Source organism: Chiloscyllium plagiosum, unplaced genomic scaffold (genome assembly GCF_037043375.1).
Source record: "Chiloscyllium plagiosum isolate Xiang-an unplaced genomic scaffold, Cpla_swu_hap1 HiC_scaffold_1, whole genome shotgun sequence".
Taxonomy (NCBI): Eukaryota; Metazoa; Chordata; class Chondrichthyes; order Orectolobiformes; family Hemiscylliidae; genus Chiloscyllium; species Chiloscyllium plagiosum.
In genome coordinates, this window is record NW_028270139.1 from 94,314,295 (window position 1) to 94,341,872 (window position 27,578).

The 27,578-nt window shown below is 40.5% G+C and overlaps 1 protein-coding gene across 5 annotated transcripts in view; it reads right to left on the reverse strand.

The window, feature by feature from the left end:
• ddx4 (DEAD (Asp-Glu-Ala-Asp) box polypeptide 4) overlaps window positions 1-27,578 on the reverse strand; it is a 95,872-nt gene that overhangs the window by 23,282 nt on the left and 45,012 nt on the right. For 4 of the 5 annotated variants that reach the window (XM_043688816.2, XM_043688756.2, XM_087989050.1 and 1 more), the window contains 8 exons: window positions 24,996-25,061; window positions 20,170-20,226; window positions 18,987-19,028; window positions 7,860-8,002; window positions 4,822-4,974; window positions 3,321-3,475; window positions 2,766-2,895; window positions 136-302 (listed from right to left, as the gene is read on the reverse strand). In XM_043688816.2, coding sequence (XP_043544751.1) covers window positions 136-302; window positions 2,766-2,895; window positions 3,321-3,475; window positions 4,822-4,974; window positions 7,860-8,002; window positions 18,987-19,028; window positions 20,170-20,226; window positions 24,996-25,061 — 913 coding nt within the window. The remainder of the gene's footprint in view (window positions 1-135; window positions 303-2,765; window positions 2,896-3,320; window positions 3,476-4,821; window positions 4,975-7,859; window positions 8,003-18,986; window positions 19,029-20,169; window positions 20,227-24,995; window positions 25,062-27,578) is intronic. The other variant, XM_087989053.1, reaches the window with a different exon arrangement.

The window sequence follows — 27,578 nt, forward strand, 5'->3', positions numbered from 1 at the left end:
ATTTGGGACAAGTAATTTGCTTAAGACCATTTTATCCTTGCCATGATCAGTTTGTATTGATCTTAAGCATGAACAAACTTTAAAAGTAAATAAGATCCTACATAGATTTCGATAAACACTGGTATTTCAAATTACCTTTGAATTTCTTCAGGAAAGGTGGCACTGAACATCAAAGTCTGGCGGTTTTGTTTAGGTGGCATATCAAAGGAGTCGACTAGTTTTCGCATGTCTGGTTCAAATCCCATATCAAGCATACGGTCTGCTTCATCTAATACCAAGTACTGCACCTTACCAAGTCCAACCTATAAATCATTTTTGAAAAGTGGTCAATTTTAACAGTAGTTGCACCAGAATCATAACATTCACACAATGGCAGCTCAATTTTGAGGTTAACCACAAGTGATGAGGGGAATAACAGGCACTGAATTAAAGAGACATTTAATTGGAAAAGCTCTAACACACACCTTAGCCTTTAGAGGCTGGGCAATTATTCAGCAAAAAATCAAGTTGCCCAACATTTGCAGAAGTGCCACAATTTTCAGTTTGTGTCAACAGAATAGGCAGGTGCAAGGTTTGTAGCTCAGGTTGAGGTTTAGGGTGTAGGTTTGCTCGCTGAGCTGTAGGTTTGATATTCAGACGTTTCATTACCTGGCTAGGTAACATCATCAGTGGCGACCTCCAAGTGCTTCACTTGGAGGTCGGCACTGATGATGTCACCTAGCCAAATAATGAAACGTCTGGATATCAAACCTACAGTTCAGGAGCAAACCTACACCCTAGAATAGACAGGTGTTTATCAAATTCATCATAAGGAAGGTGTGTACTGGTTGCACATTCCAGCAGCTTACCAGCACTCCTGCTTTATGCAAGATATATCCTAAATAGTCAACAAATGTAAATCATTGTCACTCATTATCCAGAGACAGAATAATGAACAATGCTGTCCCTCAGAGTCAGTAGTTCTTTATATTGGTTTACTTCTTGCCCATTAGACAACATTGTTTCTAAAAGCAAAACACTGTGGATACTGGAAAATCTTTTCGGGTCTGGCAGTGTCTATGCAGAAAATCTAAATTACCATTTTTAGTCTGAAGGGTTAGGCTTGCTTTCCTCTTTTCACAAATATTGGTTAAATGGAAGGGGTTTCATAGAAAGTTGAAAACTGGAATAGACCACTCAACCTACTCCACCACTCCTCATGTTCGTGGCTAATCCTCCCCCTCAATGCCACAGTCTTGCTCGCTCTCTCTACATAGATTGATACAGATATTCTCTAGAAAACTATATTTTTTATATTTAATCAGTGATTTCACCTCCATAGCCTATTGGAGAGAGATTTTCACAGGTTCAGCACAGTGACTGAAGAAACCTCTTATCAATCCAAAATGGCCTACTACATATCCCAAGACAATGGCCCTTGTTCTGGACCTCAGGCACGGGAAGCATTATGTCAGAAGCAGTTTGTCTAGCCCGGTCAGAAAAATGCTTGTCAATGAGATTCCCTCTCATTCTTCCAAACTCTAGTGAATATCGGTCCAATCCACCTAATCTTTCCTTGTAGGACAGTTCATACAATCAGAATCCCTACAGTGTGGATACAGGCCATTCGACCCAACAAGTCCACACTGGTCTTCCAAAGAGCATCCCACCCAGACTCACCCCACCCTGTCCCTGCAACCCTTAATTTTCCATGGCTAATTCTGCTAAGCAGCACATCTTTGGACTGTGGGAGGAAACCAGAGCATCTGAACGAAACATACACAGATTGAGAGAACGCCACTGTGGAGCTTGCACAGTTGCCTGAGACTGGAACTGAACCCAGGTCCCTGACACAGACAGCAGTGCTCACCATTCTGCCATTCCAGGAATAAATAGGTGAACCTTCAAGTATTCTTTCTCTGCCAAGTATGCCTTTTTTTAAGACTTAAAAAAAACTGCACAAAACACTCAAGGTGTCATCCCTCTAAGGCCCTATACAAGTGTAGTAAGGCTTCTTGCTCCGATACTCTCATGCTCTTGCAATGAAGGCCAACATACCATTTCACCATATCTGCAGGCTTTCTTTCAGTGATGAGTGCACAAGGATATCCTTTGCAAAAATCAATTGTTTCCAATCTATCACCACTGTTCATGTAAACAATTTTACTTATCTGCATTATGCTGCATCTACCATGCATTTACCCACTCAACCAACTTATCTAAAACCACCATGAAGCTTCTGTATATCCGTGCTATTAACACTCAACACTTTTGGGAACATTGGACTATTTCCTCATCCAAATTGTTATGCATTGTGAATAACTGAATCCTGAACCCTAATATCTGCAGCAGCAAACTTGTCACTGCCTTCTACTCAAGAAAATAGTCATTTATTCTTTTGCTTCATCTGTTAAAGAATTCTCAATTTGTGCCTGTATAACAACAGACACACTTAGCATGCTTTCAGATTTCATGGTAGCCTCAAATATTTCCAACATTACCCGTTTTATGGCACATATTTATTTCCTCAGCATATAATGATATGCTATGCAATTGGCTAAGAATTGTGGCTAAGAAATCACAATTCCTTCAGAGAAATTTAAGGCTGGAAGATCTAGTTTCCTCAAGAAATTCTGAAGTTGTCTATTAAATTTTGCAATGCATGAATATCCAAACAATTGTGTTGAATATCTCGAGATTATTAAAACCACAATGTTGGCAAAACCCTGGGCCTTAACAGTAAATTTAAATTATAGTTTATTAGGATGCAATGAACAACAGCTTACTTTTCCTTTAGAAATAATATCCAGAAGTCTTCCTGGAGTGCCACACAATATATTACAGCCTTGTAAAACCTGACGGATTTGATGGCCGGTGCTTGTTCCTCCATAGACGACAACAGGTCTCACAACAGTCCTGACACATTGAAAAACACAATATAGAAAAATTTTGTATGAACTTTTGTTTTGCCAGGTGTTTGACATCTTTTAAATCGTTCCATGTGTAGATAGATAAAATGGGGAAAACAAAAACTCAGCTTTCTCTCCTTGGTATAATAAACTTCTATTTCACTGTTACAACCAAATCTGGAACCGGTGTGTTTATATTTCACTGAAAGACTATGATGTTACATTAAAAAAAGATCAAGAATGCAATCAGGGATGGGACCTGTCTGATTGGGACATAAATTGGAATTATACCACTTTTTTTTTTAAAGAAGTGCTCCATGCTGACCAAAAAAGAAAGCATACATCTAAAACGTTAATCTTTAAATTCAAAATGTACATACTTTGCAGAATGCAAACCCTCATTTAAAAAAAAAACAAGTTTTCTTTATTTACCCATAAGAAAACTTCCTAGCTTCCAGATATATCTGATTGATCAGCTCACGTGTTGGAGCTACAATAACAACGTCTGGTTCTTGTAGTTCTTTAAATCGACTGGATGCTGCATTTCCCCTCAGTAGCATTTCTATTATGGGCAACAGGAACGCAGCCTGTAACAATGACAATAAAGAAGTCACTGATCATTACTAGCACAGATAAAGAAAAATTACAACCTTACAAAATTCTTAAAAAGCCTAGACATAGAAGCATGCAAAAAGTTTTTCTGGCTGAAGAGTCTGTAATCAGTGGACAGTCTCTGAATATGGGCAAACCACTTGGGATGAAGAAGAGGAAATTCTTCATTCAGAGTTTGTATCTTAGGAATTCTTCTATTTTGTAAAAGTTCAGGCATGAATTATGCTCAAGATAGAAATTAATACAGTTCGAGATACTAAAGGAACATGGAAACAGCATAGAAAAATGAGATCAAGTTAAATGATTAGCCAGGATTTCAAATTAACAGCAAGTCTGTGGGGCTCAACTACCATTTTCCTGTTCCCATGTTTCTACATTAACATATCCCTGCATCTCAGATGAAAATACCTCAGCCTTTTATCGCCCAGTAAGCTGGTCTGACAATGCACATGCATTTAATTCAGAACATTCGCCATGGGATAATGCACAAAACAGATTAATGACCAAAGACTGTAGTTACTTTAGACAAAATGAAACAAAATGCTTAAGAGCAACTGAAACAAGAAAAAAAAAATTGGTGGCATAGTGGCTGAGTGGTCACACTACTGCCTCAGTGCCAAGGACCTGGATTTGATTCCAGCCTCAGGACACTGTACGCAGTTTGCACATTCTCCCCATGTCTGCGTGGGTTTCCACCAGGTGCTCTGGTTTCCACCCACAATCCAAAGATGTGCAGATTAGGTGGACTGGCCACGCTAAAGTTGCCCATAGTTGCCCATAGGGCTAGTGAATTAGCCATGGTTAATGTGGGGTTACAGGAATGGGCTGTCGGCTGGGTGGAGGCAGGATGCTTCTCAGAGGGTAACAGCATACTTGCCTTTCTCCACACTGTGGGGATTCTATGATTCTAACCCCTTTATATTCAATGCAGCTAAAAAGGTACTCACAGACACTATTCCTTTAAAAACTGCATTGTATGTAGCTTAGAAGGAAAAACATACCAATAGTACAGAAGTGCAGGTACAAAATAAATTAGAGACTGTAACACAAATGCCTCTCAAAGATCATTAGCAACACAGATCAGACAGACAGTCATATTCACAATCTAGGGAACTGTCATTTGTCTGCTAGCATTGAACATTTACATCAGAAATAGGACTGTTAGATATTTTATTGTTTCCTAGTTTAAAGGATGCCTCAATACAAATCTAATTACATGTACAACTGTAATTATTTGGAATTATGCTTTAGGTGATGAAGATTAAGTTTGTAATTCATTTGAGTTGACTAAAATGGACTGAAATCACTTTCCAACACTCACTGTTTTTCCAGAGCCTGTTTGAGCACAAGCCATCAAATCCCGTCCAGAAAGTACAATTGGTATCCCATGTTTCTGAACTGGTGTCGGTTTTAGATACCCTGCTTTATTTATGTTCTTGTTCAAAGTTTCACACAGGTGAGCTTCATCAAACGACTGAACGAAAGAAGTTGATATTTTAAAACAGCGAATTTAAATTACCATGTACAAATCTTTTGAATTGAAATTCTGTACTGGGAACAGCATACAGCAACATTATATCTGCGTAAAACAGGCAGTAGTTTTTGCTTTACAGTCCCAAACTATGCACAGCAGCTTCCAAATACCTAAGATTTGACTTCTGTGGGCAAAGGCATGTAGACATTTTCTCAAAACACTGCTTTCAAAAATGTAAATGTTTTAAATACAAAAAAAATGCACAAAATGGAACTAATTATACCATTCAAGACAAGTGAGGTGAACCTTTTCAAAAAAAAAACCGAACAAATATTTCTTGGTCTATTTCTACCAGCGATCATCCACCCAAACACTGCAGACAAATGATTTCAGAACACTACACCAAAGTCACAAGCAACCACAGTCATAAACCGTTTCAGCTTTTAAGTCCCTGCTCACTTTTACTGAAAAGTCCAAAGTAATACATGTTGTTCCCCAATTCTTCTTAACGAACATAAACATGGGAAGAAAGGATTTTAATTTTGCACCTATGAATATCACAGAAGCAAATAAAATGATCATATTGACAGAGAAACTACTTGACAGGCAGAGATTTGGGAATGAGTGGGAAGTGTGCAATATATCTATTGCAGGAAGACGTTCCTGGGGAGTAACGTAGGTTTTTATACAAGCTCTCGGTCTCTACAGTGGGCGGCATGGTAGTACAGTGGTTAGCACTGCTGCCTCACAGCACCAGAGACCTGGGTTCAATTCCCGTCTCAGGTGACTGACTGTGTGGAGTTTGCACATTCTCCCAGTGTCTGTGCTGGTTTCCTCCCACAGTCCAAAAATGTGCAGGTTAGGTGAATTGGCCATGCTAAATTGCCTGTAGTGTTAGGTGAAAGGGTAAATGTAGGGGAATGGGTCTGGGTGGGTTGCGCTTCGGCAGGTCGGTGTGGACTTGTTGGGCCTAAGGGCCTGTTTCCACACTAAGTAACCTAATTTAAACAGCTCAAATACAAGGATCAATTATAAATCGGTTATAATGTAATTTGCAAGTGAAAATAAATCGTGCTCCTTTTATGATCCTCCTTTGAAATGAAATTTTAATACTGTCTAGGTAGGCATTGCCAGACTAGAGACAACCATGCACAACGGTCAAAGTTAGATGTACAGCACGGAAAAAGATCCTTCAGTCCAACTCTTCCATGCTGACCAGATATTCTAACCTAACATAGCCCATATCCCTCTAAACCCTTCCTATTCATATACCCATCCAGATGCCTTTTAAATGCTGTAATTGTACCAGCCTCCACCAATTCCTCTAGCAGCCCGTTCCACTCACACACCACCCTTTGCGTGAAAAAGATGCCCCTTTGGTTCCTTTTAAATTTTTCCCTTCTCACCCTAATCCTATGCCTAGTTGTGGACTCCCATAAAGACCTAATTTATTGTGTTTTCTTCTTCCATCCAGTAACAGTTCTCATACGGAAGACCAAGAGAGTTTGTATAAAAACTTACATTACTCCCCAGGAACGTCTTCCTGCAATAGATATATTACACACTACCCACTCACTCACATATCTCTGCCCGTCAAGCAGTTTCTCTCTGTCAATATGATCATTTTATTTTTAAAAATCAAGCTCCTTCACTAAACTTTTGGTTGCTTGACCTAATAACGCACATGGCCATGCTAATTCATTGTTAATAACATTGTAAAACATCCCACAGTGCCTTACAAATATTAAAAATAAAGGTTGTTTAAATCCAAATATCTGTCATAACAAGTTGTATCTTGTTCTATACAGCACCTATCTTCTCTTCATTTGGATTCTCAATAAAATACCACTTGCCTCCTTTTTAAGGGGATCCACATTATCATTTTCACAATCTTGAATATTAGCATATCTGCCTCTTCCCCCAAAGAAAACTTTCTTTCCATTGAGTTTAAAATTTACTTGACATTATTGCTTAAAGATATACCATTCCAGTACTGGAGGTATGTGATCAACATGATGCATTGTAGCCTTTAACTATTTTTCCACATTTCATTCCATTTTCTTGGGGGGGGGGAGAGAGAAAGAGACGGGGAAGGAGATACTGAGAAGCATGGAATACAAGCACATATTCGTCTTTGAGCAAATCAACAATGGGGAAAGAGCTGTTGTCACAGACATCATCCATTCTGGAAGACTCTTCTCCCCTCTTTTTTTCCCCCGAACATGCCATCAAAAGAAGACCAAATAAACCAGACCCTCTAAAGTTAAAACAACATATTGAGGGTCCAACAAGGCAAATGTAATATGGTGTATCAAAACAGAAGTGTATACTGGAAGGGGTATATAATTTACAATTTTTTTTTTTTACACAAAAAAAACTTTACTTTGAGGAAGTGTCTTTAGATCATATTACGGAAATAATTATTGCTAAGGTGGAATGACATTGCCTTTTATATTTCAAGATTAACATACATTAACAGTCAAAATAATTTCATGTGATGATCAATTTTTGGACAAATGTTTCCAAAGATTACATACACAAAATTACTGCTCAATTTCCCATTCTATTCTCCAGGTACAAAAGAGGCAAGCTAAAAGGTTCCTTGATGTCTGACCAATTAAAGCACTATTTAGTGTCATACTAAACCATGAACAACTGAACATCTGGCCCAATATCTAGACCAAAGAGGTGTCTATAGATACACTCAACTCACTGCCCAACTTGAACACCATCCCAGTGAAAAATGGACAACACAAAGCTGCAAACGTTCAGGTCTTCTGCAGAAAATTAAACTTCCAACATCACAACATTATGTACAGAAATTGAATGCAGTCAACGTATCAGCTCTAACAATTTATTAAACTCAATGAAGTTTCAATACTAACCAGTATTGCAGGGGGAACATTAAATCCTGAAACATCAACCAGAATGTCATCATATTTATCAAAGTTAATACCAGTCTGATAGCGAGAAAAGATGGCACTCTCTTCTTCAGGTGGTGGAGGAGGAACATAGGTCACTTTAGGGCCTATGAAGAAACACATGAATTAGATTTGAATGTATACAATTTAAATCTCAATTCGTATTATAATAAAGAGTCGGAGTCATACAGCACAGAAAAACAGACTCCTCAGTCCAACTAGACCATGCTGAACATAATCCCAAACCAAATTAGTCCCACCCGTCTTTCCAGGCCCATATCCCTCCAAACCTTTCCTATTCATATATTAATCAAAATGTCTTTTAAAAGGTTGTAACTGTACCCACATCTACCACTTCCTCAGGAAGTTCATTCCATACGTGAACCACTGTGAAAAATGTGCCCCTCATGTCTTTTTTAAAATCTCTCTCCTCTCACCTTTAAAGTTGCACCCCCTTGTCTTGAAACTCCCCCATCCTTGGGAGAGAATACAGCTACCATTAACTGTATCAATACCCCATTTTTAAAAATAAATTTCTATGGATCACCTCTCAACCTCCTATGTTCTAGATGAAAGATGTCCCAGTCTAACTAAAACCTTCCATACCAGGCAACATCCTGGTAAATCCCTCTGAATCTTCTCCAGCTTAATATCTTTCCTGTAAATAGACAGACAAAACTGGGCATCATATTCAAGAGACCTCACCAATGTCCTGCACAACCTCAACATGACATCCCAACTCCTACACCCAAAAGGACTGAACAATGAAAGCAAAATGTGCCAAATGCCTTTTTAACTACCCAGTCTATATGCGTGACACAAACCTCAATAGAATTATGTACCTGAACCCAGAGATTCCTCTGTTCTGCAACACTAACAAAGGCCCTGACATTAATTGTACAAGCCCTCCCATTGTTTGTTGTACAAAAACAAAATACCTCAATTATCTAGACTGAACTCCATTTGTTATTTTTGAGCCCACTGACCCTTTGATCAAGATCCCTCTGCAATCTTAGAAAACCTTCTTCGCTAAAATGTTACTAAAGTAAAATATTTAGAGTATCAGCTTAAAAGATGAAATTTTTATTTTGCACAATCTCTAGGGGCATAACATACCAAAGCAAGTGCCTGCATTCATCTTTCACGTCATAAATTTCCCTAAACACAGTTTATGGGAAGAATGCTTAGGTTTCAATAAGAGATGCAGGGAAAAATGTTACAATGCAAAATATGGACTACTGATACAGAATTTCATCATCCAACTTAATACCAGGGACTTTCATGGATGGCAATGGTTTTAAAAAACGTCACACTGACTTTGACATGTCGTTTGAAACCAAGTGACAGACGGGTAATGAACTTGTTCTCTTTTTAAACTCAAAAACCTTTAATTAGCTCCTTACTGATACAGTAAAATGAAGATTAACTATTGACTTTCGTTGGAGAAAGTACAGTCTTGTGTTAAAACAGTAACAATCTTTGTTGCAACCAACTGAATAAACTGTAAAGGCGGGAGGCATTCAGCCTATCTAATTGGCCATAACAGAGAGAAGGAGCCAAAGTCTTTTCACATCGATGTAACCAGAGAGGAAGAATCAGCTGCCTTCAATCTAGACAACATGAACAGCACCTACAATAAGAGTTCCTTCCTCCAAAAACGAAAACAAAGTTGGTCCAGAATGGATGTATGAAAGATTAAATATTTGTAAAGCAAATGCCATTCAGTAATACCTAACTGGCTCCACATGCTAAAGACAGCAAAATAATATCAGCAATATGAGATCTTAAGAAATGACAAAATATAGAGCAGGAAGTCCTCTGCCTTGTAGATTCAATACTACTTCCCATGCTAGGAATCGAAAACAGAAAGCTTCCAGTGTAACAACACTGCTTTGGAGGCTAAGGATTCCCCCTGAAAAAGCCATGTTCATTGATGATGCTCACGGTTTGATTAGAAGATCCACAGAGACATGACAAGGTTTTGAAGTCTTCCATTGGTGGAGAAAATGAAAATATCGATCACAATAGGTCAGAAGTGGTTGACAGTTGTCCAATGCTCACTTGGAAGTTTAACTTGGCAATTTGCATTGTGGGGTCCTCTTTGCAGAATCCATTTTTGTCACAATTTGCACTAACAGTCAGTCAAAGTTGACTGATGATTGCTGCAAGGCTTCAGGAATTGTTCAAAACTGACTTCAATGGAACCTGGATTGCTCAAATCAATCTAGATAGCCACCTTTGAGAGAGAGGCTTTGCTCTCTGGAGACTGCATGTTGGCTCTAATGCAACGGAAATATCTTGCTCACCCTTATTAGATTTCCCCACTCTGCCTTTCGTTCATGGAAAAGAGCGGTCACAAGCCCACCCTTCTGGAGTACTGCAGTAAGCAATCTTCTTGAAATTATGCCATTAATGTAGTTTAGGTACTGCCACAGTGACACTGGGTAAGGAGCTGCAGTTAGGTAGTCTTCAGAGTTTGGATAATCTGCTGATTGCAGCATAGTTCCTCTGTAAGATTCAGAGTTCTGTGCTGCAACTTCATCAGGTTGACAACTCGTTCTTAAAAATACTCTGATTCATTGAACCAGGACTGGTTCCCCTAGTTTGCTTCAAATGCAGTGAGGGCGATGTGCCATGCCAGTTTAACTGATGAAGGAATAGAGTTCTGCTTCACAGTCCATAGCACTTCATGGATGCTGTTTTTTTTTTTTGGAACTGCGATATCCATTCTGAATTTATCCCATTGATCACACGTCCTGTAATGACAATGGAGGTCATCCTCTTTTAAAAGTGAAGCCCATCTTCATGAAAGAACTGTGCAGTGGAGAATCTACTAATATTTTCATGAGCAGACAAACCAAGTATGCGGATTGAGCTCAATTGTTTATTTTCTTTCAACGTATGGCAATGTACTTCAGACCATAGTCAGCACACGTTAGTAATGGTGTTAGAGACTTTCTAGGTGGAAGACAATTAAATCTCCCACTCCATATATTCTATACCACATTTCTTCCAAGTGGTGTTGAACCTGGAGGAGAGAGATTCACCATCCACTGTTACCTCAACTGAGAAAGATTTTGGAACAGAATCACTGCACATTAAAAAAACTTTAACTGCACCACCTCTTGCCTGATATCTGAAACATTTCCCCCTTCAGGTAATTATGGGCTCCACTTAAAAGTCTACAGTGTTCTGTTTAAAGTTGAATCAATTAGTTAATGTCAGTAAAGTGCTTCAATATTACCAATATTGTGACAATACATCAACTCAAAATCAAACTTGCTATACTCATATGGCCTGCCTGCAACAACTTGCTGCACCGACCAGTTTCTGTCACCAGGTGGAGTGTGGTCAATTGATGATCTCGATAACTTCAATTTTTTCTTAAAAATGCAAAGGTCTCAAAATCCAGGCTTCCAAATGGAGGGGAGGGAATAAGCATAGAGCCACAGAGATGTACAGCACAGAAACAGACCCTTTGGTCCAACTCCTCCATGCCGACCCTCAAAACTTTTAATTTGCATCAAAATATCTTCAAACATCAGAAAAGAAACAAAAACAAGAAGCCAACTCCACAAACTGTAACAATGGACACTCTTAACTGCTTAAAAGCACTCTCCAAATTAAATCCTCTGGGCATCAGTGAACACAGCACTGCCTGCCATTCTGAATTTTGTACAATTTTACTGCAGGCTTCAAATCAACTTAATGGGTAAAGTTCTGGAACCATACAAGTCTATCACCCAAGTAGCTGTAGTTTTCTAAAACAAACGGTAGATGCTAGAATTCAGAACCAAAACAAATTGCTGGGAGACATCAGCAAGTGTGGTATCATCAGTGGAGAGACATCAGCATTAATGTTTTGGGTCGAGTGACCCTTGTCCACCTGTAAAGAAGGATAACTGGACTCAAATCATTGACTCTTTTCTCTCCATAGATGCTGCCAGATCTGCAGAGTTTTCCCAACAATTCCTGTTTTTGTAGCTATAGTTTTAGGTCACTGCACTAAGTAAATCAGGATAAGAGTGATCTATCCATATTCAAACTACGTACTTGTTTTTGTAAAATGGTTAGCTTTAGGGCATCAAGACTTCCTTATCCACGTGATCCGAAGTCACAGAGACTCCACAGGATTAGAAAAATGCTGATGGCCATTTTCTTGTGGCCATTTATCAACATGCTGTAAACAAGGAAGTGATCATTGCCTCACTTGCTCTGGATTTTTAACTCCAGAACGCATAGTCAGAGACATACATCACAGAAAGAGACCCTTTATCCAACACATCCATGCAGCCAGATATCCAAAATTAACCTAATCCCATTTGCCAACATTTGGCCTTCCTATTCCATATCCCCATTCAGATGCCTTTTAAATATTGCAATTGTACCAGCCTCTACCACTTCCTCTGGCAGCTCATTCCATACATTCACCATCCTCTGCATGAAACAGTTGTGAATTAGGTCCCTTTTAAATCTCTCCCTAGTCACCTTAAATCTATGCCCTCTACTTTTGGGACTTCCCTACCCTCAGAAAGAGACCATGGTTATTCACCCTATCCATGCCCCTCATGATTTTATAAACCTCTGTAAGATCACCCCTCAGCTTTTGATGGCCCAGGGAAAATAGCTCCAGTCTATTCGGCCTCCCCCATAGCTCAAACACTCCAGCACTGGCAACTTCCTTGTAAATCATCAACAGATCCCACAAACAGAAGCCAAGCTGATAAAAATTCATATTTTCCTACAGTAAGGAGTAACCTGGATAGCCAAAAGATAGCCAGATAGAAATAAAAGGGTGAAGGAAGAGGAGATGGTGATGAATGAGGAACTGGTGTGTAAGAGGTGCCCATACTACAGGATATTCATAAGGCCCTGAATAACCTCAGTAAGGCACCCCCTACATCAGAACTCAAATCCTCTTTCAATTAAAGCAAATATACCATTTGCCTTCCCAACTGCTTACAGTACCTGCCTGTCTACTTTCATTGCTTGTCATGCAAGAGCACACAGATCTCTTTATACACCCATAATTCCCAGTGTACATTTAACAAATATTCTTCCTGTTTTTCACACTGAAGTGTATAACCCTACATTCAGCCACACTGTCCTGCATTGCCATGTGTTTGCCCACTGAACTAGTCACTTCTTTGCATCTACTTCACACTCAAATCCAATCCAGTTTTGGTCAATCATGAAAGCATATCTGCATATATGTTGCGAATAACTGGGGTCCAAGCACTGATCCTTGCAGTACCTCACTAGTAGCTGCCTCCAAGAATCAAGGTTAAAAATCACAACACCAGGTTATAGTCCAACAGGTTTAATTGGAAGCACACTAGCTTTCGGAGCGACGCTCCTTCATCAGATGATCAACCAAGAATCAACCAATTCTTGATCTATGTTAATATTTTACTACCTTTCCCATGCACTTAAAAACTGTGCCCACTAACATTTTATGATAAAACCCTTCTGAAAATCCAAATACACCACATTCACTAATTTTCTGAACTATTTGTCTAGTTACATCCTCAAAATACTCTAGCATATTAATTAGGCATGATTTACCTTAGATAAACCTACACTGGCTTTGTCCTAATATGTTAATGCCTTCCCATTGTTCTGTTAGTGTGCCTTTTTATAACAGACTAATATTTTCCTCACTACTGATATTAGGCTAACTGGTCTATATTTCAGTTGTTTGCTCCCTTTTAAAAATAACGGGGTTACATTTGCCACCTGCCAATTTGTAAAAACTGCTCCACAGCAGATAGAATTTTGAAAGATGACCATCAACACACCCAATATATATCAAGGGCCACTTGCTTTGATACTCTGGTATGTGGATTTGTTCCTGAAGAAGGGCTCATGCCCGAAAGGTCGATTCTCCTGCTCCTTGGATGCTGCCTGACTTGCTGCGCTTTTCCAGCAACATATTATCGGCTATGTGGATTAGTTGTCAACCTTTGACCCTATTAAATTTCTCTTGCATAATTTTCTTATTAATACTGATTTCCTTCAATTCCACCCTCTCATTACATCCTTGGTTCCGAACATTTCTGGAAGGTTATTTTACCCTCTTTCATGAAGAGAAAGCCAAAGTATGTTTTCAAAACTTCTGCCAGTTCTTTGTTCCCTTTTATAATTTCCCTGGTTTCCAATAGGAAAGGACCTACATTTGATTTAACTAATCTTGTTCTCTTCACATTTTACTAGAAACTGACCATAAAAGCTCCCATTAAAAAAGGAACTGTGGATGCTGCAAATCAGAAATTTCTGGAAAAGTCAGCAGGCAACATCAGTAGAGAGAAATCAGAGTTAATGTATCGAGTCCAGTGACCCTACTTCAGAACTCAAAAGCTTCTGTACTCCCTGCAAATTTATACATGCTGTAATTGTCCTATCTTGATCAAACTTTTTGTTCTAAAATGCTCCCAATCCTCTATTTTTCTTTTAGCAATTTTGTATGTCTCCCCTTTTTGGATCTAATCCAACAACTACATTTTTTGGCAAGCCATATTGAGCCACTATCATTAATTATGCACCAAAGAGAAACAATTAATCGTTGCAATTCGTTCTCCCAGGCTGATCATAAACCAACCCTTTGACTGCCCAATTGTTTTTTCTCTCTCTCAGGGCTCTGTCTGTACCTAACAGTTTCGTCTGTCCCCTGCTTAGCATACAGGCCAACCTTTTCCTAGCTACCATCAGTTCTGAAAAACGATCATTGGACCAGAAATACTAACTCTGCTTTCCCTCCAGAGATGCTGCCAAACCTGCTGAGATTTACCAGCAATCTTTTTTTGTTTTGGATTTCCAGCATTCACAGGTTTTTCAATGGTTGGAGACAGAAGGAGAAAAATTTAAAAATGTTTTAAAATGGTACTCCCTCAGGTCCAGGTTTTGAAAGGAATCCCTGCTCCACCTAAATAAAATCATGCTCTATATGCAACTAATTGTTTTTTAGTGCCAAATACCAAAGTTAAGTAATTGCCCATGCAGGAAAAAAACAGCTTTCCACAACTCCTGCATTAAAATTCCACTTTACAGAAAAAAAAAACTTGGGTACACTGGTATTATGGACGAGACCAGACCACTCAAAACATTTTTAAACCGGCAGCCCAGACATAACTTTGTAATTTGCTTCAGCAAGTGTACAGTGAAATTACCCAGAGTAAGATAGCTAGGTTGACTACTAGATTTTAAAAACAGAAATTTATTCACAAAATTACACTACGAAACACAAAAACAGAATAAAGAACCCCTGCAGAACTCAGTCTATCCAAACTAGACTTAATTATGCTGTTCTGAATATACACAACAGTCCCAATAAGCAAACCCCCTTTGAAACCAGTATAAATGAATGGAACAGATGTTTACAGGATGTAGATAGAATGGCAGAGCCAGAGAGAGTTTGTTTCCATGCAGTTCACTGTTGAACTCCCAACTAGTTCTGGACTGGACTAAGCTGCTAGGCTTGAGCTGACCACTCCACTTTCATTATACAGGTCACTTCGAAAACATGACTGCTTTGGCTTGAAGTCTTATCTGTTTACATATAAACAAAAAGTCCTCTCAATACTCTTTAATCTCTGTACCACACTAGACTAATTGGCACCAAGTGCATTTAATACCCATCTGAAAAATAAAAACCAAGAACATCGTATCCTTGAGAAAAGGAACAGCTTTTAGAAAAAAAGCAGCCAGCTTTGTGACACTGGATCATTACGAAGGCCTGCATTTCACAGCAGATCTTGAGCTGCTGTTCTAAAATTAGAACATAGAACAGTACAGCACAGAACAGGCCCTTCAGCCCACGATATTGTGCTGACCATTGATCCTCGTGTAAGGTAAACCTAATGTACGAACCCTCAAACTTCTGTGACCATATGCATATCCAGCAGTCTCTTAAATATCCCCAATGACCTCGCTTCCACAACTGCTGCTGGCAACGCATTCCATGCTCTCACAACTCTGCATAAAGAACCCACCTCTGACATCCCCTTTATACTTTCTGCCAAACAGCTTAAAACTATGGCCCCTCGTGTTAACAATTTCGGCCCTGGGAAAAAGTGTCTGGCTATCAACTCTATCTATGCCTCTCATTATCTTGTACACCTCAATTAAGTCCCCTCTCTTCCTTTTTTCAAATAAAGGAAGTCTGAGCTCAGTCAACCTCTCTTCGTAAGATAAGCCCTCCATTCCAGGCAGCATCCTGGTAAACTTCCTCTGAACCCTCTCCAAAGCATCTACATCTTTCCTATAATAGGGCGACCAGAACTGGACATAGTATTCCAAGTTGAAAATGTGTTGCTGAAAAAGCGCAGGTCAGGCAGCATCCAAGGAGCAGGAGAATCGACGTTTCGGGCACGAGCCCTTCTTTAGGAAGGCTCATGCCCGAAACGTCGATTCTCCTGCTCCTTGGATGCTGCCTGACCTGCTGCGCTTTTCCAGCAACACATTTTCAGCTCGGATCTCCAGCATCTGCACTCCTCACTTTCCCCTCATAGTATTCCAAGTGCGGTCTAACCAAAGTTTTGCAGAGCTGCAACAAGATCTCATGGCTCTTAAACTCAATCCCCCTGTTAATGAAAGCCAAAACACCATATGCTTTCTTAACAACCCTGTCCACTTGGGTGGCAATTTTAAGGGATCTATTAGAGGGCGGCACGGTGGCACAGTGGTTAGCACTGTTGCCTCACAGCACCAGAGACCCGGGTTAAATTCCCGCCTCAGGCGACTGACTGTGTGGAGTTTGCACGTTCTCCCCGTGTCTGCGTGGGTTTCCTCCGGGTGCTCCGGTTTCCTCCCACAGTCCAAAGATGTGCAGGGTCAGGTGAATTGGCCATACTAAATTGCCCGTAGTGTTCGGTAAGGGGTAAAATGTAGGGGTATGGGTGGGTTCGCTTCGTCGGGTCGGTGTGGACTTGTTGGGCCGAAGGGCCTGTTTTCACACTGTAATGTAATCTAATCTATGTACCTGCACACCAAGATCCTGCTGTTCTTCCAAACTGCCAAGAATCCTGTCTTTAATCCTGTACTCAGCTTTCAAGTTTGATCTTCCAAAATGCATCACTTCGCATTTATTCAGGTTGAACTCCATCTGCCACCTCTCAGCCCATCTCTGCATCCTGTCAATGTCTCGCTGCAGCCCTCTATACTGTCAACGACGCCTCCAACCTTTGTGTCGTCTGCAAACTTGCTAACCCATCTTTCAATCACCTCATCTGTCATTAATAAAAATTACAAAGAGTAGAGGCCCAAGAACAGAGCCCTGTGGAACACCACTCACCACTGACTTCCAGGCAGAATACTTTCCTTCCACTACCACTCGCCATCTTCAGTCGACCAGCCAATTCTATATCCAGACAGCTAAATCTCCCTATATCCCATTCCTCCTGACCTTCTGAACGAGCCTACCATGGGGAACCTAATCAAATGTCTTGCTGAAGTCCATATACACCACATCCACCGCTCAACCATCAGCTTGTCTAGTAACATCCTCAAAGAACTCAATAAGATTTGTGAGGCATGATCTGCCCCTCACAAAGCCATGCTGACTGCATTTAATCAAGCCATGCTCATCCAGATGGTCATAAATCCTATCCCTCAGAATTCTTTCTAACACCTTGCAGACGACAGACGCGAGACTGACTGGTCTGTAATTGCCGGGGATTTCCCTATTTCCTTTCTTGAAGAGAGGAATTACATTTGCCTCCCTCCAGTCCTCAGGTACGACTCCGGTGGAGAGCGAGGATGCAAAGATCTTCACAAGCGGTGAAGCAACCCCATTCCTCACTTCCCAAAGCAGCCGATGACAAATCAGGTCTGACCCTGGCGACATGTCAATCTTAATGTTTGTTAAAATTTTAAGCACATCAGTTTCCTCAATCTCTATCCGTTCCAGCATGCATACATACCTGCTCTTCAATGGTTTCATTCACTACAAGGTCCTTTTTGTTTAGCAAAGACAGAAGCAAAAAACTCATTTAGGGCTTCCCCTACCTCCTCAGACTCTATACACAAGTTACCCATGTGATCCCTGATCGGCCCTACTCTTTCTCTGATCATTCCCTTATTCCTCACCTACATGTAAAATGCCTTGGATTCTCCATAATCCTTCCTGCCAAGCCTCTCTCGTGCCCCCTCCTCAGACCATTTTTTGAGCTCCTTCCTCGCCTGCCTGTAATCCTCTAGATCTGAGCAAGACCCTTGCTTCCTCCACCTTATGTCTGCTGCTTCTTTCTTTTAACGAGAAGCTCCTCTGCTCTCGTCATCCAAGATTCCTGTCTCAGAGGAACACATTTATGCATCACTCGCAACAACCGTTCCTTAAACAGTCTCCACATGTCGAAAGTGCCCTTTCCATGGAGCAACTGATCCCAGTCCATGCTTCCCAACTCATGTCTGTTAACATTATAGTTTCCTTTTCCCCAATTAAATATCCTCCTATTGTGCCTGCTTCTCTCCTTCTCCAGAGCTATGTAGAATGTGAGGCAGTTGTGGTCACTATCAAAATGCTCTCCCACCGCAAGATCGGATACCTGCCCCGGCTCATTGTCGAGCACCAAATCCAAAATGGCTTCTCCCCTCGTCAGCCTGTCAACGTACTGAGTTAGGAAACCCTCCTGAACACACCTTACAAAAACAGCTCCTTCCAAACCATCTCTCAAAAGGAGGTTCCAATCAATATTGGGAAAGTTAAAGTCACCCATTACAACAACCCTACTACATTCACACTCTTCCAAAATCTGCCGCCGTATGCTTTTTTCCAATCTCCCTGCTGTTATTGGGGGCCTGTAGTAAACCCCTAATGAGGTGACTGCTCCCTTACTGTTCCTAATTTCTACCCATACTGACTCAGTAGTCAGACCCTCCTCGACAATGGTAACTTCTGTAGCTGTGATACCCAGATTAGCAGCGCTACACCCCCTCTTTTTTCCCCCCCCCCCTCCCTATTCTTTTTAAATTCATGGAACATTTATTTCACTTTATCCAACGTCCCAAGATGGAAAAAGACATGCAAGCAATGAAAATTAACTTAAGAACAAGTAAAATCTTCAAATAAGCTCAGTTTGAATGAGCAAATATTACCTTGGCTTTTATCACCTTCAACATCACCAGAATTCCAACGACCTGAAAAAGAATACAACCTGGATCAAAGCTGAAGGTCCCTATTCACTTGGCCAAACAGCTTTGAATGGATGAAGTATTTTCTTTCCAATTTCAAATAGAACCTTCATAATCTAACAAACTCAAAGAAAAGGCATCATAACTGGGCTCTAATGATGTCAACACTGAGCAATTATAATCAAGCAGAGAGAAAATAAAAATGAATCCATAATAGTGCCTTTTGAAGTGTTAATAGTGTTGGTTCGAGTAATCAAAAAGAATTGGAGTCAGTGGTGAGTTACAAATTTTTTTTTTTTTAAAAAGATTGTGGGTGGGAGAAGTGCCAGGGAAAAGGTTAGGATTGTTTTTGTTTCAAACACTGGATTGTGGGAACATTCTGCTCCAGGCAGAGACAAGTGCATGACTGGAGAGAAGTAGATAAATATCTGAAACAGAGCTCGCCACAAAAAGATGAACAGCAAATATGGGAAGACAGAAAACAGGTCAGAGTGAAGTCAGTTGTATTTATCTAGACAGAAGGCCAAAAATATTCACAGCAAACATTGTATTAACCGGAACCTAAGGGACCAGAAATATACCAGTTGATCAAGAGAGCCATGTAATTAATGCAAATATACCCACCAAGGGTATACACATCACTATTATACTTTATTTAGCATAATTCACTTATAATTGGGCAACTTTGCCTTAAAAAAAGAGCTGTCTCACTTGTACCCTCAACTGACTACACAGACAGTCTTGAGATAGCAATAACACAGGGGAGAAAGTGAGGGCTGCAGATGCTAGAGATCAGAGCTGCAAACGTGTTGCTGGAAAAGCGCAGCAGGCCAGGCAGCATCCAAGGAACAGGAGAATCGACGTTTCGGGCATAAGCCCTTCTTCAGAAATGGTAGGATTCCTGAAGAAGGGCTTATGCCCGAAATGTCGATTCTCCTGTTCCTTGGATGCTGCCTGACCTGCTGCGCTTTTCCAGCAACACATTTTCAGCATAGCAATAACATAGTAAACTTCCTATATTTGTTATATAATTTTTGCTGGTTTAGCAAGGGTTAAGATTCACAAGATGCCGGTTAAAACAACGTTTGCTGTAGATTCACTGGACACCTTTTGGTGCTGTTAACATCAGGAGTGATGAACAGCTCACCTGCCAATTTAGACGTAGATCCAGAAAAGGGTTCTTCATTTCTGCCTCTGTAACCACCTGCAATTCAAAATTCCAGAAATACAAGCCAAGTAAATACGGAATTTAAAATAATACAGGTAATTGTAAACCTTAAATCACAATGTTGAAGGATCACTGATCAGCGACATTACTCATTTCCCTCATATGTTGTACCCAAGCTGTTCCAGAGTTTTCTCTCCTTATTTCGGAATTAAAATACTGGTAGCATTTTACTTTTGTCATCTTGCATCATTGCTTCAGTTCAAGGATGACATTTAATTCAGAATTTAGGTAACAGAAGTCATGTTAGCTGGAAAATAATTAGACCCTTACCTGTGATGGCTTATAGTGAAGTTGTATTATCCATTTTAAGCATCATCATTTCCTTGTGATTTTCTCATCAAAAGATCACATATTGTTTGAGCTACTCAGCTGTAATGTTATATTTAAAGAATGAGTTTTTTGGTTTGTCCTATCATTCTCACCCCATCTGAGCGACTCTTTAATAAATAATTCGTCAAGACAGACCAGTATGCTCTCATTTCACTATACATCATTTTACATCTCCTTCATTCCCCGCCAAGATTTAATCATAGAAAGCAGAGACAAGGTCCTACATTCTTGCAACTTTGAATTCATGTAGCTATTGTGATGGGTTTGTTAGTGCTTAGCCCATTCAGAATCATAAATATTACAATGCAGATGGTAGTCACTCAGCCCGTCGCTCCTGCACTGGCTTCATCATCAAGTTCAGCTCTAGTTACCTACTGCATACCTCCTACCTTTTCCTCCTAGCTCAGCAAACCATGCTCACCCAAAACAAAAAATCTGATGACCTTTCAACCACCTCAAATTGAAGCTGTCACTACAATTTCAGACAATGCATTCCATACCTTAGCAATTCACACAACATAAAAATCTTTTCTGCATGACCCTCACTTCATTGCATATCACAAGACAGTTAAACCATCATCAATGGATCAGATCTAAACTCTGCAGTTCTGCCATATCTAGTTGTGAACGCAGGTGGACAATTTAGCAACTCACTTGAAGCAGCCATCCACAAATATCCCTGTCCTCAATAAATGAGAGAGCCCGGCACATCAGTGCAAGTGATAAAGGTGACGACTGCTTCAACAATCTTCAGCCAGAAGTGCTGAGTGGATGATCCTTCCATGCCTCCTCCACAGGTCCCAAAATCAAATCAACCAAAATAACTCCATGTAATAAAAATTTAAAAATCATTGGAAGCACTGAATGTTACAAAATGCTATGGGTCCTGACAATATTCTGGCAATAATACTGAAGAGTTGTGCACTAGAACATGCTGTACCCCTAGCCAAGGTGTACCAGTACAGCTACGAACACTAGCAACTACCAAACGTGGAAAGTTGGATGTATTTTCTGAACATAGAAATGCAGGTCAAATCCAATTTTTAAAATGGGGAGAGCAGGAAGAGGTCGTGGTGGTGATAGAGTAGGAGGAGGGAAGAGAATTACCACCAGTCTACTCTTGATAGTCAGTAAAGTGACTGAAGGCATCAACAGTGCTATCAAGCTGCACCTGCTTAACAATAACTGCTCAGTGACATCCAGCTTGGGTTTCTATCAGAGCCCCTCAGCTTCTGACCTCATTTCAGCTTTGGTTCAAACTTTGACAAAATATCAGAGAATATTTTGGGACCCACTATCACCTGATGAAGGAGCGACGCTCCGAAAGCTAGTGTGCTTCCAATTAAACCTGTTGGACTATAACCTGGTGTTGTGTGATTTTTAACTTTGTAAGCTTGGTAAGTAACATTTGCAACACACAAATGCCAGACAATGGTCATTGCAGTAAGACAACTTAATAATCGCTCCAGGATATTTAATGGCATCAACATCCCGGAGGTTACCACTGACTATAAAGTCAACTAGATGCAACATACATACAATGATCTTATAGAGGTTTACAAAATCATGAGGGGCATGGATAGAATAAATAGACAAAGTATCTTCCCGGGGGTCTGGGAGTCCAGAACTAGAGGGCATAGGTTTATGGTGAGAGGGAAAAGATATAGAAGAGACCTAAGGGGCAACATTTTCACACAGAGGGTGGTACATGTATGGAATAAGTTGCCAGAGGAAGTGATGCAGGCTAGTACAATTGCAACATTTAAAAGGCATCTGGATGGGGATATGAATAGGAAGGGTTTGGAGGAATATGGGCTGGGTACTGGCAGGTGGGACGAGGTTGGATTGGGATATCTGGTCGGCATGGACAAGTTGGACCAAAGGGTCTGTTTCCGTGCTGTATGACTCTATGACTAAGTGCAGGTCAGAAGCTAGGAATACTGAACTGAGTAGCTCCTGGCTCCCCAGAGCCTGTCCATCTACAAGGCACAAGTCAGGAGTGTGCTGGAATATTTCCCACTTGCCATGAAGAGTGCAGCTCTTAGAGTCATGGGGGACACTTAAACGACTGCTGGACATGCACAGGGAAGGGTGCTTAGATTAAGTTATTTTATTTTACATTAGGATTAACCCTCAGCACAACATCGTGGGCCAAAGGGCTTGTTCTGTGCTGTACTTTTCTATGTTCTAACAACACTCAAGAAGTTTGACACCACTCCTGATAAAACTGCCTGCTTGACTGTTTGTGGATGCAGTGCTGTTCAATGACTCAGCAGCATTATAATGTGCAAGATGCACTGCAAATATTTGCTTGAGATCCTTAGATAGTACCTCACAATCCTACAACCACTTTTATCTAGACAGGGAAGGGCAGCAGACACATGGAAACACCACTACCTGACCACGGACAAGTTCCTCTCAGAGTCACTTACCATCCCGGCATGGAAATATAATCACTGTTCTTTTGCTGGGTCAAAATCCTGGAATTCCCTTCTTAACAGCACTGTGGATCCACCTGTAGCATATGGACTCCCAACAGTTCAAGGAGGCAGCTTCAAGGGCAACAAATGCTGACAAAGCAACAATGCCAACATCCCATGACTGAATCAAAAATAACCCCACAATCTACACCCTCTCATTCTGGGGGTTTCTTTTACAAGCCAAAACAGGTTCACCTCTTCTCCTCTTTCAGCTTCCGCAGCCTTCTCACTGAAAAGAATAGTCCTAATCTCTTCCATCTATCCTAATCATTGAAGGTTCTCATCATTGGAACTATTATTGTAAATTACGTCTGCACTCTCTCCAATGCAGTTGCATCCTTCCTACAATGTGGTGCCCACACTCTGCTCTTGTGTTCTTATTAATGAAGCCTAGAAAACTATGTATTATTTACTGATCTCTCCACCGGTCCTGTCACTTGCAGTAACAAAAACAGAAATTGCTTGAAAAGCTCATCAAGCCTGACGTTAATCTGTGGAGAGAAAGCATAATTAACATTTCAGGTCCAGTGACCCTTTTCAGAATTGATGGTAGCTTGGAAATGTTAATTTACACTGAAGACAGGAGGTATTAAGTATTGGAGTAAACAATAGGGGTAAACGAAATCAAGGGGAAGAGAAAGCTGGATGATAATAGGGACCAAAAGTAGGTGAAAATGAGTTAACTGTGCTAAAAGCAGTCAGTGTGATCACAGGGCCTGGGGTGTGGGTAAAAAGACATGGAAGGTGGTGTCCAGTCCCTAAAATTATTGAGTATTCATGAAGAAGGGCTTATGCCCGAAATGTCGATTCTCCTGTTCCTTGGATGCTGCCTGACCTGCTGCGCTTTTCCAGCAACACATTTTCAGCTATTCATGTACATTGCAGAAGGTAGGAGAAAGTGAGGACTGCAGATGCTGGAGATCAGAGCTGAAAAATGTGTTGCAGAAGGTAACATCATCAGAACATATGCAACAAGTAAACTGGGAGAACACAGTTTTTATAGGAAGCAGGGTGGGAGGATATATAGTCCAGTTAACTGTGTAAGATCGAATTGTTGTGGGTGTCGGGAGCCAGCCTATACCCAAAAATGTTGAGAAAGGGAAGAAAGAAGTCAGAGATGGATGAGGTAAAGGGAGTGAGAAGGGTGGAAGTTACAAGTGAAACTTGGTAAGCTTTTCCCAGTCCAGGTGAGAGGGAAACTACACTGATGCCAACATACCAGAGAAAGAGGTATGGGGAGGAAATCAAGTTGGAATGGAAGGAATGCTCTATGAACCCACCGAGAGATGGGCCACAGTTTATGGCGATGAGGGTACCCATGGCCAGACATTTAACCCTTCTCATTTCCTTCAATGTAAAAGGAGAAAGGTTCAAACTGAAAAGGAGCTCAGACAGAGAAGAGTGGTAATGGATAGGGACAACTAGTGCCTTTCTCCCAGCGGCAGAACCAACAAGACCCAACAGGGGGTGGCTGAGAGAAAAGAGACTGAGACACAGACAGAGACAGAAGTGAAAGGAGAGAGAAGATGAACGTGTAAAAAGGATTGCATATCCATGGTGAAGAGGTGGCGGCTGGAAACTCTGAAACCGCTGTAAAGCATCAAAAGAATTGCAGATCTAAGCATGAAGGGTCTTTACAAATGGAGAAAAAAAATCAAGGTACCTTCAAATGATCTATACTTACGCACATCCAGGTCCCTCAGTTATTGTACCTCCTTTAGAATTTTACCCCATGTCATTCCTCAGCAATTTTCCCCCCCAAAGTGCATTACCTCACACTTCTCTGCATTGAACCTCACCTGCCACCCACCTGCTCACGCCACTTGTCAATATAAATCAAGCTGAAAATACAGTATAACATTGAGCTAGAGAATGAAATGAAAACCAAGGCACGCAGTCTTAAGATGAATATAAGAAAGACGGTCAACATCTCACCTCTTGTTACAAGAGGTGACTGAAAGCCTGTTCTTCCTCGATTTAGACGAAATCCTCCACTGTCACCTATAAATGATTCAAAATAATAAGCGCTGAAATTATAAAAAGGAACAAGTCTTCAATATAGTAGCATTAACATATACAAAAGCAGGACATTCCAGGTGTGGCACTCGCAGTGCACGATTACTCCCCGATATCTGCTGGGCCCTCCCATGTAAGGGAGCTTACCCAAAATTTCTCTAAATTAGAACACATTTTTAAAAATGCATGGTAGCAGAACCTTGCAGAGAAGAGCACAAATTTGCATTGAGAATATTTCAAAAGTAACTACAACAGCTTTTGAAATTGTATGATTGTTAAAAAAAGGTGAAATTATCACAAGATTTTTCTTAAATGCACTCTTATTACAGAAATCAGGTATCAAAACAAGTATATAGATCAGATTTACAAAATTTATAAAGTATAACAATCATTTTGTCCTTTTCAAAAGCCATTTGTTCAAAGCAAACACAGGCTCTTCAGAAAATGAACCTGCGTAGACTTATGGAAAACAAGGAATCAGTAGCAGAGTTAAACAGATATTCTGTCGTCTTCACATTGGAAGATACAAACATCCCATTGATAGAAGAATTGGGGGGGGAAGGAGTTAAGTACTATCACTAAAGAAATAGTATGAGACAAACTAAATGAGGCTAAAGGCAGATAAGTCCCTAGACCCTAATGGCTTGCATCCAAGATCCTAAAAAAGGTAGCTACAGACACAATGGATGCATTGGTTGCAATTTTCTCCAAAATCTAAAGATTTTTGGAAGTTCCAGAGGATTAGAAAACTGCCAATGTGACACCCATATTCAAAGAGAAAGGCAGAAGTCACGTACGACAATTAGCGAACTCGTATTATTTGAATGTATTGGAATCGATTAAGGAAATAATAGCAGCACATACAGAAAATCATAATCTAATCAAGCAGAGTCAGCATGGCTTCATGAAAGGGAATAGTGTCTGACTAATGAGTACTTGCAGGAAGTCTTAACCATAGCGGATAGAGGGGAACCAATTAAATGTGTTCTATTAGGACTTCATGAAGGCATTCAATAAAGGTACCTCTCATAAGGTGAAGTCATAAGAGCCCATGCTGTTGGAAGTAGTACATTTGCAATGGATGGAGAATTGGCTCATGGGCAGAAAGCAGTCGGAATCAGGGTTCTTTTTTCAGGTTGGTGACATGGGGTACTTGAACATGAAACACAAAGCTAGCACACAAGTGCAACAGGTAATCAGGAAGGCTAATGGAATGATTATCCTCAGTTTAAAAGGGAGTCGGAGTAGAAGAGTAGGGAAATCTGTACAAAATGCTCGTGAGACCACATGTGGAATACTGAGAGCAGTTCTGGTCCCCTTATTTAAGATATCATTTTTGTTAGAAGCAGTTCAGAGAAGATTCACTAGGACGATTATCATATGAAAAAAGGCCAAACAGGCTAGGATTCTACTCACTGCAGTTTAGAAGAATGAGAGGTGATCTCAATACATACAGGATTCCTCAGCAGGACAAATTAAAACTGAAAGGATGTTTCCCTTCATGGAAGAGCTTAGAAGGGCATAGATTCCTTTTTCTAAAAAATTCACTTGAGACACGAGCATCATAGCCTGGCTAGTGTTTATTACCCATTCCTAGTTTTCCTGGAGGCGGCGGTCCACATACTGTTGGTTGACCAATGATGCTCTTGGGGAGGGAATTAATGGATGCCAAATTAAGGCTGAGAGGAGGAAGAATTTATTCTCTCAGAGGGTTGAGTGTCTATGAAATGCCTTGCCACAGGGATGCAGAGTCTTTACTATATTTAAGGCTATGATAAGATCAAGAGAGTGTAAATAAAAGGTTACAGGGAAATGCAGGCAAGTGGACCAACCGTGACCATATCGAATGGCAGATTTGGCTCAAGGGGCTGAACCCCTGAGCCAAATCTGCCTCTATTCTGCTATTTCTTAAATAGAATTGACCCTATCCCTTTTATTCCTTGTTTAAGGGACAGAGGTCAGCTTGGCCACACAGTTTATGGGCCATGTCCCACTTTTATGTGGTAAAGGTTGCAGTCAATGAGATTTGTTGAGTTACTGTGGTGCATCTTGGAGATGGTACAAACAGCTGCCAAGACTTGGATTTGGTGTTGACATGTATAAACATTCAAAAGGTAGTGGATTAGGTGTCAAATCAAGCAAGCTATATTGCCCTGGATGCTTTCAAGCTTAAGAGTGCTTTGGGAGCTGTATCCAACTGGTCAAGTGGACTCTATTACACTCCTGATTCACAGCATTGAGTGCGACAATTAGAAGACTTATTCACCCTATAATTCCCAAATCACTAACTTACACTCATTTAGAATTTATACGGTTGATCCAATTCAGTTTCTGACCAATGGCAACTCCCAGGATATGGATAGCAGAGGGTCCAGTGATAGTTATGCATTGAACGTCATGGGTGGCAGTTTCTCTTTTATAGATGGTCAGTGCCCTTTCTACAAAAAGGGCAGGCAATGACTTATGAATGGAATGCTGTTCGCAGGAATCTGTAGCACCTCC